Source organism: Lutra lutra, chromosome 3, assembly GCF_902655055.1.
Source record: "Lutra lutra chromosome 3, mLutLut1.2, whole genome shotgun sequence".
Lineage (NCBI taxonomy): Eukaryota > Metazoa > Chordata > Mammalia > Carnivora > Mustelidae > Lutra > Lutra lutra.
This window is the reverse complement of record NC_062280.1, coordinates 186,591,145-186,605,332: the sequence shown is the minus strand read 5'-3', so window position 1 is coordinate 186,605,332 and position 14,188 is coordinate 186,591,145. Positions and strand designations below refer to the sequence as shown.

At 41.6% G+C, this 14,188-nt stretch overlaps 1 protein-coding gene across 3 annotated transcripts in view; it reads left to right on the top strand.

Annotated features, from left to right (window-relative positions):
* UGGT2 (UDP-glucose glycoprotein glucosyltransferase 2) overlaps positions 1–14,188 on the top strand; it is a 194,996-nt gene that overhangs the window by 73,155 nt on the left and 107,653 nt on the right. For all 3 annotated transcript variants that reach the window (XM_047720254.1, XM_047720253.1, XM_047720256.1), the window contains exons 11-12: positions 7,984–8,075; positions 12,770–12,920. In XM_047720254.1, the coding sequence (XP_047576210.1) occupies positions 7,984–8,075; positions 12,770–12,920 (243 nt within the window). The remainder of the gene's footprint in view (positions 1–7,983; positions 8,076–12,769; positions 12,921–14,188) is intronic.

The window sequence follows — 14,188 nt, the reverse complement described above, 5'->3', positions numbered from 1 at the left end:
CTCCTGGGACATTGACACAGCAGCCAAGTTTATTAGCGCTGGGCTGCCACAGTTGTGGCTGGTTCAGGGGCTGGCATTGGAACAGCGTTGGGCAGCTTGACCTTGGCTATGCCAGGAAACCTTTTCTCAAGCAGCAGCTCTTCTCCTCTGCCATTCTGGGCTTTAGCATCGGTTTAGGATCGGTCAACACGAAAGTGATGGTTTTTTGTTTTTTGTTTTGTTTCATTTTGTTTTTAAGATTTTATTTATTTATTTGACAGAGAGAGATCACAAGTAGGCAGAGAAGCAGGCAGAGAGAGAGGAGGAAGCAGACTCCCTGCTGAGCAGAGAGCCCGATGCGGGGCTCGATCCTAGGACCCTGGGATCATGACCTGAGCTGAAGGCAGAGGCTTTAACCTACTGATCCTGGCGCCCCAAAAGTGATGGTTTTGATGAGCAAAGTTATAAGCAAGTTTTTTGCCCAGATTAGGTAACTGTTCAGATTTACCAACAGACTGATTTGCGGATACATTCCAGATTTGCCTGGCACACTTTGTTTGCAAGAATTTCCTGAAGCAAATGATTATTTATTCATTTATGGCTTTTTCTTCCTGGACAAGAATTTCCTGTAATAGTTAAGTGATACCAGCTCAAGGGATCCCCGTTCTTAGTCCCATAGTTGAGCTGTAATGACATGGTGGTCTCATTTCCCTCTAGGAGGGCAAGAGATGACTCAAGAAGTAGACAGTAGCTAGCTAGAAAGGTGGGAAGAGACAGTGTTATTTTCCCTCTAGTACTTTATGACCAAAGGTTTGCTGTTGCTAATAGAAAGTCATAGGGAAGGACTGCTTAAAAATTTAAGATCATTGGTTGATACATTTGCAGAGGGGAAACATGAAATATTGAGATGGATTATGTTGTTGTTCACAGTCACTCTCTTCCCTCAGATGTTGATTGATGCCATGTCACTTTGGCTAATATAAAATGAGCAGATACACAAATCTGTGCAAGCAGCAGCTTTGTGGTTCGGTTGCCTTGTTGCTTCTGCTCTCTGTCATGAGGCATGTCCCACACAGGCACTGCTCCCCTGGTCTGGCGCCTGAAATGAAAAAGGCCCTGGAGTGGAACCGAAGATGACTTGAAGGTGTGACTGCATGATATGAGCAAGAAGTAAATGTTTCTTCTAGTAAGCCACTGAGATTCCGGCGTTCTTTGTATTAAGAACCTGGTTACAGTAATACCATCAAATGTATTAAATTTCATACGTTACTTTTCCATCTGTTTAATTGTATTTTATCATATGCTCTTGAAACTATACAACAATGTTTCTGTGTTTGAAAGAAATTCAGAATAATTTCTGTTGCTCCACAAAACCTGATTTTAAGGGCTATTAGAAGAACTGAAGGAATGAAATAGCTATGGAAATAAGAACAGGCAGAAGTTCTGGGTTTAGTTGCTGGTACTAGCTTTGAAGAAGTCATCTTCTTCAAACCTCTTCTGGAAACTGTAATTACATGTTTCAGATTAGAATCATCTGTGAGCATATTTTGTAAGTACATACAGCGTCAAGATGGCAGAAATAGTAGAAATGTAGTCAGAATGACAAGGTTAAGGTTGGAATATTTTTTAAGATTTTATTTATTTATGTGACAGAAAGCACAAGCAGGGGGAGTAACAGAAGCAGAGGGAGAAGCAGGCTCCCCACCGAGCAGGGAGCCCAATGCAGGGTTCGATCCCAGGATGCTGGGATCACGACCTGAGCCAAAGGCAGACGCTTAACCGGCTGAGCCACCCAGGTGCCCCTAAGGTTAGAATTATTACAGAGTTATTCTAATATCACATTTAAAAAGATCTTTCAGTTCATATTTCATTATGTTAATCCAGGATTAACATTATCTTGTCATTCCTAGTATTTGCCGTATCTCCTCATTTTTTTTAGGAATTATTTGGATCTTTTAAATTTTAGTATCTTTATTATTTATATAATTGCGCATTTTATTGTCAACTTAGCTAGGGAAGCTGGCTTTGGTTAATTTTATTTAGTTATATTTTGAGTTAAAGCTGGCTTAAGCTGACATTTTGTTATTAAGAAGATAGTGATTGGCTCCAATAGGAATATGGCTGCAGCCCAATTCAAAATAGTCCCATTTATTCTCCTAAAAATCATACATAGCAACAAGAAGAATGAAGCAGCATTTTCAGCAAAACTAGCAGAAGGCAAAAACCTAAATTTTGTGTGTGTTGGGAAATGGCCAGCCCCAGCAGAACTGAAGCATAAAGCCAGTCTCGTGGAGGGGAAGTGTGGGACGCGGCCGGGGTCCCAGGAAGAAGCAGCAAGCGCTCCCTCTCGGGGGAAAGGGCTCTGCTCTGAGACAGAGCTCAATGGGCAGGTGGGACTAACACAGATAGGAGAGGGCACGTCTACTGCAGGAGGTGGGTCGTGCCAAGTGCATGGAAGTGGCAGATTGAAGAAAACCTGGCTAGTTTGAGGAAACAGCTCGTCCAAGAGATACAGCTCGTCCAAGCCATCCTTTGGTGGCTGAGTGAAGAGGAAAAGTGCCTGGTGATGAGAGCCTTTGAGCCAGTTAATATTGGAGAATCTAAGGAAAACAACATTGGGATACCCGGCTCACACTGTGGATCTCTGTACGGAAACCACAGACCAGGAAACCTGGAGGCTAGTTTTGCCTCTTTTACTCCAAAATTATCTCCCCTGCTAATGCCTGGTGCAAGAAAATCTAAGTGATTCAGATATGCTTAGAAAGGTGCAGACCTATTACATGCATCTCAAGATGTCCCTGTAAAGGGGAAGAGGAGGAACCAAACTTATACCATAGATGAAGAAACTTCACTGAGCAGAGAAGGACTGCGGCACAACATTCAGACACGTGCTCGAAAAGCTAATGAAGCTGAGATGCAGCACAGGAGGCAGAAGTATAGAGACTCACGGGCGAAGATGGGCCTGTAGAGGGGGTGATGGCCAGGTCACCAGAGAGAGTGAAACCAGAGCTGAAGGACCTGGCAACGATCTTGAAAGTAACCATTTTAGAAATACAGATCAAAATTACAAGTGGCACAACGGAGAACTGACCTTATAAAAAGCACAGGAGGAGACATAGTGGCTAGAATTAAGAAATGCAAAGAAGGGACGCCTGAGTGGCTCAGTTGGTTAAGCATCTGCCTTCTGCTCAAGTCCATCTCAGAGTCCCAGGATTGAGCCCCGCATCGGGCTCCCTGCTCAGTGGGGAGCCTCTCTCTCCTGCTGCTCGTGCTCTCTCTCTCATTCTCTCTCAATCTCAAATAAATAAATAAAATCTTAAAACAAGTAGAAAGCATTCAAGAAAAATGACAAATAAAAGGCAGATAAAGGAAATCCAGCATTCTTATGGTGGAGTCTGTGAAATGGACAGAGCAAATGTTTAAAGCTGTAATTAGGTATTTTTCTGAAATGAACGACTTGAACACACATTATTGAAAGGGTACACTGTCAATCTGAGGGTTTTGGAGGGGCTGGAGTGGGAGGCTGGGTGAGCCTGGTGGTGGGTATTATGGAGAGCACATATTGCATGGAGCACTGGGTGTGGTGCATAAACAATGAATTCTGGAACACTGAAAAGAAATTTTAAAAATTAATAAAAATTTTTTTTCAAAGGGTACATTGTGGGGACGCCTGAGTGGCTCAATCAGTTGAGTGTCTGCCTTTGGCTCAGGTCATGATCCCAGCGTCCTGGGATTGAGTTCCGTGTCGGGGTTTCTTGCTCAGCGGGGAGCCTGCTTCTCTCTCTGCCTGCAGCTACCCCTGCTTGTCCTCGTACACTCTCACTCTCTGACAAATAAATAAAAATCTTTTTCTAAATAAATAAAAGGGCACGCTGTGTAACTGGGAAAACTGACCAAGAATCATCAAACGAACAAAGGCTATAGGAAAAAAGGAATTATTGGTGCATGTAGCCATAAGGATAAGGAAAGAAAACCAGGTTGGCATCAAATTTTCAAGCCACAAAAGAGTCAAAAACTGTTGAGGGAGGTTGGGCCAGGCAAGAGGAGAGTCAGCAGGAGGAGATCAGAAACTAATTTTATTATTTTTTTACAATAGAATCATTAGCGACCTTTTAAAGAAAGAGATGACCGAGGATGTCACATGATGATACATGTATAATAGTAACTAGGAGAGCAAAAGTCATGCAGGGATTAGTCAGAAAATATGACCATGCTGAAGTTATAGAAGTGAATTTGGGTTTGGTTTTATTCAGGAGACAACTGCTTTCAGTCCAGAGTACAGCAAATTACGCTTTGAAGTTCAGAATTGTTATTGTAATCAGATATTGGTCAGAATTAGAAATGTCAGTCCAATGTGTATGTTATTGTTTACTGTAAGCTGTTTGTTTTCATAACACTTTTTTGTCCGGGGGAATAAAATGGAAATATGAGAGGGTAATCTGGTAACACTTTTTTTTCTTCAGTGGTTGTATAATAGATTGTTTCAATCTCATAATTATGTAATAAACCAAATGCTGGTATTTAAATACAAAATCCAAGTAAAGAATCATACCCAATCCAAATAAAAGCCATACCTTTTCTAATTATGTGAACTAATTACTTAGGAGGGATGAAAATTTTAGAATTGTAAAGAAAATCCCTAATAGAATGTCCTTTCTAAGAGTTCTTCTGTAGGACATTTTTTAAAAAATTGTAATCTTCTCTCATCACTCATCCTGGAAAAAACACAACAAAACATCTCCTACATCAAGATATATCTGACTTCACTTTTAAAATTCAGAATGAATGCATTTTCAGCCTAGGGGCCTCCAGACATGTTTATAAACAGACTTACCATTAGAAAGCTCAGCCAGTCTTCTGAGATTCACTCAGTCAGAATTTTTTTTAGCTTCACGTAATGACCCAGCTTGGTTGGTTCCTAAAGGGGGTTATGTTGCAATGTATTCCCTCTTTTTTTGAATGAGGTTCTGTTTCTCATTGGGAATTTATATTTGTTTCTGCTCAAAGCCAAAGAGCACTCCCAGCTTAACTCCACTTCAAATAAAAGGTCTGTGTATATTTTTGAGACCTTAAAAATAATGTGAAATTGAGCCTCAAGCTCCTATGAAGATGAAAGAGGTCATGAATTCTTATTGAAAACCTGTTCTTGGGGCACCTGGGTGGCTCAGTTGGTTAAGCATCTGCCTTTGGCTCAGTCATGATCTTGGGGTTCTGGGGTCAAGCCCTGCATAGGGCTTCCAGCTCAATGGGGAGTCTGCCTCTCCCTCTCCATCTGCCTCAGCCTCTCCTGCTTGTGTGCTCTCTCTCGCTCTCTCTCATGCTCTCTCTGTTTCAAATAAAATCTTTTTTAAAAAAAGTTGATGCAGGGGCGCCTGGGTGGCTCAGTGGGTTAAGCCGCTGCCTTCAGCTCAGGTCATGATCCCAGGTCCTGGGTTCGAGCCCCGCATCGGGCTTTCTGCTCAGCAGGGAGCCTGCTTCCTCCTCTCTCTCTGCCTGCTTCTCTGCCTACTTGTGATTTCTCTCTGTCAAATAAATAAATAAAATCTTAAAAAAAAAAAAAGTTGATGCAGAAGTTAGGTATTCAACATGGATGGGACTGGAGGAGATTATGCTGAGTGAAATAAGTCAAGCAGAGAATGTCACTTATCATAGGGTTTCACTTGTGGAACATAAGGGAAAGCATCGAGGACATTAGGAGAAGGAAGGGAAAATGAAGGGGGGAAAATCGGAGGTGGAGACAAACCATGAGAGACTGTGGACTCAGAAATAAACAGGGTTTTGGAGGGGAGGGAGTGGGGGATGGGTTAGCCCGGTGATGGGTATTGAGGGCACAGACTGCATGGAGCGCAGGGTATTATACACAAACAATGAATCATGGAACACGACAAAAACTAATGACTTGCTGTACGGTGACTAACATAATAAAAAAGAAAAAGAAAACCTGTTCTTCCCTCAACAAGAACCAAGGTGAGACCAGCAAGCTTCTGTGCTGTTTCTTCAGGGCAGTTTGTTTTCTAGATCACCTTTCACACCTTTCATTTGTGTGCACAGGATATCTCTGACTCTTCTCCCTGCTCTGAGTGGGCCCAAGGCTTTGGCTCTGGTCCTTCAGAGATCAGCCCTGCAAGCTCCAAGCTTTAGGCTTCCTAGGAAGCTTGAGATTTCCTTGGGGCGGGGCCTTCAGGGTTTGCTTCTTTCCTTGGACTCCTATTCCTACTACTTCTCTGCCCTTACATGAAGTCTTTACTTTTAAAAACGAAACCATCTATTTAGAGGGTATTATTAATATTTTAATCTAACATTTTTTTAGTAGGATTTCAGGATCTCTGGTTCATCATATCGCTGGAAACTGAAGTCTTAACCTCTTGATTTGCAAAAATCTATCTTAACTTGGACACTTGGGTAATTTTCCAGGATTGAAGGCTTACTCCTCCGAGGGGAAAAAGAAAGAATTTGTCAGCAGCGGTCTCCAGTAGACTAACAGTATTTCAGCAGTCAGATCCATGAGTTTAACTGGTTACCCTGTTTCGACTGCCTTTGTTCAAGGCCCTGTGGCTGGCATCAGCCTTGTAGAGGGAAATAGTTTAATATAGATCTGTGTGCTTGACATGCTTTCTCCTTACCGTGGAGATGCCTAAAACGAATTAGGTGCTAGAGAGAGCTTGACACAGTGTGTATGAGAGTTCTCTGCAGGTTTTGGGAAAATAAGCAATGAGTTCATTAGGCATCTATAGATTTTGGATTTTAGAATGCAGATTTCTTAGAATAAGTGATAGAAAGGCACAGAATTAGTTAAAGATAAATCAGAGTTTCAGCTATGAATCTTCTCATGTTAGAGTTTAATCTCTTGCTAGTATTCCATATAAATCAAGTGGAATTATTTTCTGTCCTGTTACAAATTTAGATCCGTCTCTCCTTTCTCTTTATGTAACCTGTTGTGCTGAGTGATAACACATGGAAAAATTCACCTCTTCCAGACCTTCTCTGAATCTCTTGTTACTTGCTTTACCTGGCTTTCTAGAATAATTGCTATCAACCTCTGTTTTTCCGTCTAAATGAGTCTGCCTGCCCTAATAGTAATGAAAGCTTCACTTGTGTGTGAAGTGACTAGACACAGATATAGATCACATTTATTCTTTATTACCTTTGAGATAGAAATAAGTACTCCATTTTCCAGATGAGGAAACGGAGACATATGGAAGCAAAGTAACTTGGTCCAACAATTTCCATGACTAAATGGCAAGACTAGGACTTAAAGTGGATATGACCCCCTCCCCACTATCTTGGTAACTATGCTGTACTGACAAGAGCATTACATTCTTTACTTCTGTTACTGCTCTAGTCCCTGAAGTGGTTTCTAGCTCATAGAAAATCTCAGTGTTTCAGATATGCTCGGGGAGCATGTACTTAATGAAAAAAAGCTGAACATTGACACACTGCTTTAATGGGAACCTACATGAATTTGGAGTGATCTCCAACTGATATTTCCAAACCCACCAAATTTTTGAGTCTGTGACAGTAAGGACTAGGAGTGTGGCAACTATCATATTCTAAGTATGTGTGTGCCTACACACACAGACACCCACACATGCACACACGATACTGATGTATTAGGTAAGTCATTGTCCTAGAGCTAGAACTTTAATACATATTGCAGAAACATGTATCAAAATATTCAGGTATTTGTGTCTCTAAGCTATCACAAGATTTCCATCACTTAAGTTTAGGGGTGAGCAGGCTGCTAACCACGTAGAGGCCGAATCCAGCCTCCCTCCTGTTTTCATAAAGTCAAGGTTTATTGGAACCTGGGCATGCCTGTTTGTCTGTGTGTTGTCTGTGGCTGCTTTTGTGTTACGGGAAAGAGTTGGGTGGCTGCAACAGAGACGACATGGCCAGCAAAGCCCAAAGTATTTACTCTATGACTCTGTGGAAAATTCACCAACTTCAGGCACAAGTCGCTGTTGTTATAGGACTTGGCTAACTATTACCCTGCTCTCTTTCAAGGGTCTTCATGATAGATTTGAAATTCAGCCAGGTGATGCTTGTCTGTTCATAAATGGACTTCGTGTGGATATGAGTGCTTATGATCCTTTTAGGTAAGTGTTAAATTACTGATAGAAACTATGATTTATATGAAGGAAAATATTGTGATCTTAGGTGTTTCCCAAAATGCAGATAATCACTTTAAAAGTAAAGCAAATACATATTTTTGTTCAAAACAGTTCTGTTACTTTGCTAGAGAAAACTCAAGTGTCTTAGAATGCAGGCCTGGGAGAGACAGGTGTTCAGATGTGAAAACTGAAGTTTCTAAACCTTGCATCCGTACTTGCCGCATTGTTGCAAACTGTCTTTCCTTATAGGTCTGACCTTTAGCAGGACAGTTCCATGGGACTGTGCTGAGCCGGCAGTGACTCTACCCTCCAGGAAGGAACTGAAAGGAACACAAGGCATTTTCCCAGAAGAATGGAATTAACAGAAAGAGTTTAAAGTGCTTGTATTTGTCAGAAAGGATATTTGAAATTGTAGCATTCAGGTTTCAGCATTCTGTTTTCATAGGTCCAAATAAAAAATTCTTCCAAAATGCCCTAGAGTAGAGGCACCTCGGTAGCTCAGTTGGCCACTGCTCATGTGTCCTCTCTCTCTCTGTCTCTCTCTCAAATAAAATCTTTTTTTAAAATGCTCTAGGGCAAAATTAGAAAGTCTTGTATTTGTCATGAGCACTGATCCACAAATTAGCCATGGGCCAAACAAGAAAAACCAAACTGAATTTATTTTACTTTTAAAGAGAAGCATACAGCTACTTTAAAAATTAGTATTTATAAGATAAATTTAGTAAACGATACTTAGTTCAGATATTCAGTTTTAATTCAATTGAATATACTGCCATTGAACTTCAATTAAGTAAATGTTTATTTCATTTTCTTACCAGTTGGGGAAGCATAGGAAAATGTAGAAAAGACTGAGAAATGCAGTAGCACAAATGAAGCTTTTCTTTTTATTTAGTTGGATGCTTAGGAAAAATGATAACTGAGATACACAGGATAAGCCCTCTCCACAGCAGGGGTAGAGCCCTTGTTAGCTGCTGGCCTCCAACCCTCAGTGGGACAGGAATTCCATCTGTGCTCAGGAATGGTGAGAACAGGTTCAAGAGAGGGAGTAAGTCGGTGGGTAGATTTCGGGAAGGTTTTCGTAGCAGAAACGTTTTGCCCAATTGCTTAGAAAGGCTGTAAATTATTCAGGAAACACAGCCCCGTTAGCTCATCCAGCTGGACAGTGGTGATCTGCGCAACTTGGGACACATTTTGTTCCTCACTGATGTGATCACTGGCCGTAGCTCCTCTCAGGCCCTTGCGGGAGGACAAGATGTGAGGGTGTTTGTATCTTCTGACACTTTTAGCACAAAATAAATTCCCGGAAAGAAGTCAGAACCTGGAGAATAAAATCAGTGTGGAGCCTAAAAGAAAATGATTCAGGAAAGAGGAGAAGGAAGGAAAATGACATGTTACCGAGGTTATATCCTAGATCCAGAGAGAGGTCCCGTGGGACTAGTACTGCACAATTCCCTGTTTAGGGAACGAACGGGAGTGAGGAATTATTTTACGCTTCTTTCCTCGCGCCCGTTGTAGGGGACGGATGCAGTTTTTGCCTTCGGTCCCTGGATGTAGTGGGAGGAGCCGGAGCCTCCGTGAGTCTGGTCAGCGCTGCTTGAGTCCAAGGCCAGGTCCAAGCCTGGCTCTTATCCCCTGGAAGGTTAGCAGTGGGAGGCCGTGGCTGTGACCCAGGAGGAAGGCAGGTAGGGCCGAGTAAACTTGAGGAGGTCCGTAAATGGTGTCTCACATTCTCTACCCTAGAGCCACTGACACATCTCTTTCTCTAAGCATAATCACCTCAACCACAGATTTGAGCAGACAAACTGGTGCAAAGTGGATGTAAATCATTTTGAGAGCCAACCTGTCCTACTTGAGCATCCCCACAGTATACCTACCAGACAGAAAGACATAACAGAGGTATCTTGAGATCCCTACTTGTGTGGTTTTTCTCTGTATCTTAATGAAGTTGTCTGGCTCGGAGTCCTCTGGGGCTCTTGATAAAATATGTATTTGTAATGCATGAAACATTAAAATTCAGGATTATAAAATCAGTATTACAATTCAGCTCACTGACTGAGTGCCTACTGTGCTATAGAAACTGGTAGGTGTTGGGGTGTAGTGTGAAGACGACAGAAATAAGCGGTCTGGTGGGGTAACAGATAGTAAATACATAATGATAGTGCAGGAAGGTTTGCAGGGCTCTAGGAGTGTAAAACTCCGGAGATTTAAAGTAGCTCTTGATGGAATATGGGGAGTGTCAGATTTCTTCAAGGATGGGATCATTTAAGCTAACACTTAAGGGATAGATAAGGCAGAGTGGGGGGTGGGGGTTCTGCAAGCAGTGGCCCATGTGAGAAAATGAAAATCCTGTCCTGTGGCCAGGGGCAGACTGTGCCACCAGGCTTCGGATTTTCACCTTTCCTCTCAAGGGCAGGAGAACCTGGTGAAGGGCTCTAAGCAAATCTAAAGATAGTAACTATTTAAAAGAGAGGCATGAGAAATTATATTAATTTTTTCAAAATCCAGAGATATAAGGAATTTTCCTGATAAATAGACCTAACGCATTTAAAGAACCATTTTTTTTTTAAATTGGTAGCCCAAATTCAAGATTAAAAAAGACCAAGGAAGAAACATGCTTATTGAGGGCAACTGTGTGCCCCATACTGAATTAATTTAACCTTTATGCCTTATAAAGGGATTCTCACCATTCTATTTTTTAGATGGGGAAACGAAGACTCAAGTGTCACACAAAGACAGGGACAGAGTTGGCAAATAGTAGCAAGATTCAAAATCCCGTGCTCTTTCCAGTATACCCTGTAACTCCGTCTGGTTTATCCATTGATGGTTTTCAGGTTGAGATTTCAAAGATGGTAGATACAAAAGCTATGGGGAATATTAAAGTTCTATTGCCCCCAAAAAGTGTCTGATCAGTAAGCATCATAAAATGGAGAGAACATTGGCAATGCAATCCAGAATTCTTATTTTACACGTAAGAGCATTTAGACCAAAGGGGTTAAGAACTTCAAGAAGCCATGTGTAAAGTAGTATTGTAACCCAGACTAAATCTTATTAGAAGGGTGATTTGTGGTATTTAAGCTAGTGCTCTTTTTACCACACTTATCCTCTAATAGGTTGGAGGGGAGGCTGAAAAGTGTGCTTTGTAAGGCAGTGGTCAGAACTGCCTTAGGATACAGACTTTCAGAGCTAAGTCCTCCAAGCAGCTTGAAACACTTATAAAAACAAAAACAAAAACAAAAAAACCTGCTTTTGTATAAGTTCAGGTATTAGATCTCTACTTTTTTAATATAGATCTCTAGGGGTGCCTCTATAAATAAAAAAAATTATTTATTTGAGAGGGAAAGAGACAGAGATAGGACAGAAATAATGACAGTAGGAGTGGGGAGGAAAGGGAGAATCATGGGGGCTTGATTCCAGGACCCCAGATCATGACTGAGCCAAAGACAGATGCTTAACCGACTGGAGCCACCTAGGTACCCCTAAATAAAATGCTTAAAAATAAAAATAAATATAGATTTCTATAGACCTCCTTGAGAATGGTATTCTAAAATCCATATATTGCTTTATTCTGATTCTGTTCATTTCTGAAAAGCGAAGTCATTTCCATGATTGGATTTTTTTTAAGGAGGCAATTAGGTTAAATATTATAAATATGAATTTTAACACTTGGTTTCAAAGAGTAATAATGTCCTTCCTTGCCTGGTAAACTTTTACTTTTCCAAACACAAGCACACTTTACCACAATCCATAAAGCCTTACAGCTACAGGGAAGTGCTGTCTTCCCACAGCATTCACATCCCCGCTCTGTGCACCAGTTGTGGGACCTGGGCAGGGACTTCCTGGGGGAAGACAAAGTGAGAAGCGCTCTATTTGGGAAGAACGAGGCACTTACATGGCACACATGTGAGCTTCTTCAGTAGAAACTTAGAGACTCAAACTGCCCAGACTTTTTGCCAGTAGGATTATTTGTTGATGTTGTTATTTTTTAACTATAATATTTTCTGTCATGTTTAAGTGCTCTCAGAGTATTATATATATGATTTGAAATTTTAATATGTATTCTAAACAGATGTGAACTTTCATGCTTTAGTGGCTCTTTTCTATGCTAAAATTTTATATTTTAGGTCCTATTTGATCTTACCTTATTTTAATAGTAGATTTACCAAAAGAGTAACCTATTGTACTGTTCCTTTCATTTTTGGCTCACTTGGGTGAGCGAGCATATCTTCACTTCTTTGCTTAAGAATGTAATAAATAGGGGCGCCTGGTTGGCTCAGGGGGTTAAGCCTCGCCTTCGGCTCAGTTCATGGTCTCAGGGTCCTTGGATCGAGGCCCGATGCTCGGTGGGGAGCCTGCTGCCTCTCTGCCTACTTGTGATTTCTCTCTCTCAAATAAATGAATAAAATCTTAAAAAAAAATGTAATAAATATACCTTGTTGCCTTACCTCTTAAATATTAAGATCTTATCACTACACACAAAAAAGTCAACCTGAGTTTACCCTAAGTAACTAATTAGAACTCCTCGTCTTGTTTGTTAATGAATTTAATAATATTTTTTCACACTATTATTAAAAATACCAGTGGAATTCATTTCTGAGGCTTTAAGAAAGCTATAAACTTTAAAGGGTTGTTTTTTTTTTAACTTGGCAAATCAAAGTAAAACTTTTTTTTTTCTTTAAAAGTCTTTTGGATATGCTGAAACTAGAAGGAAAAATGATGAATGGCCTCCGCAATCTTGGGATCATCAAAGAAGATGTTAGCAAATTTTTAAAATTAAACTCACATGTTTTGGACCATACCTATGCGTTAGATATTAGGCATTCTTCTATAGTGGTAAGTGCTCATGTAATTCTTTGTTTTTAAAAACTTCAGATTTAAGACTTAGCTTAAAACCAAATATTGGCGGGCTTTCAAATAAATGTAAGCATTTTGAAAGAGGCTGCAGGAGAACTCAGTGAGAAAAAAGGTAAAAATACAGACTCATCCGCCCCTCATTCTCATATCTTCTCTCCCCTTTTTCCTGTTCTCTGCATTTCCTCTCAGGAACTTTTTCCTTCAGGATTTTTTCCAGCTTTAAAAACAAACACAAACAACCAAGTAACCCCATGAACAACAGCAGCAAAACATCAAATAATTAGAACCTGAAGAATGTAAGAATACCACCTCCTGTGGTGAGAACCCTGCCTGGCCGGCTCACCTGGTCTGTGCTGCTGCCTGCGGGAACTGGGATTCTGCTCAGCTCACCCCTGCTTGCGGGCCGGGACAGGTCCCATCCTCAGTGTGGCCAGTGAGGCTGTCCGTGGCCTTCTCCCTCCTCTCCTTTCTCAGACTGTGAAGTACTCCTCTCGCCACTTTCCCTTCTCTCACACTGGGGAAGCAGTGTTTCCCCTCTCTAGCCAGTCAGCTCACTCTTTCTTCAGGCTTCTGCTCCAGACAGTACTTCTGAGAGAAGCCGACCTCAGCTATCCAGGTTGGAAAATGGTCATAGATGCACTGTATCGAGGAGCCCCAGGGTCAGCCTCAGGCCCAGTGATGTGCTAAAACGACTCAGGAAGCTAGAAGTTGTTACAGTCATGGTTACAGTCTGTCAGAGCAGCAGAACACAAGCAGTATCAGCGGAGGGGGAGAGAGCATGGGGCAAAGTCCAGAGGAAACCAGGCAGGAGTTTCCAAGAAGGGGCTCCTCGTGCAGTCGTAGATGACGTGCTTGATCTCATGTGTGACGATCCATGCCAAGCTAGCTGGAGCCGGGAGTACAGGGCTCGGAAAGGGGTGTGTCCTATGAGCATATAATGCCCATGTGACTGATCTTTGTCACTGAAGCTCCTGACCCTCAGAGGAAAGCTCGGGTTCATCCTAATGTTCCCAGAAACTCCATACAAACCTCCACAGCGTGTAGCAAGACCCTCAGCATGGGAGAAACTCTGTCAGAACATTTCAAGAGTGAGTTCTCAGAAGCCAACCTAGAACCTTTGTCACAGAAGCAGGTCCTCCTAGGGAATATGCAAGGTGTGAGCAAGCTGGCCAGCTGAGTTAACCTTACCCCCCAACATACACACATGTGCGCGCACACACACACGTGTGTATATGTATACATGCATT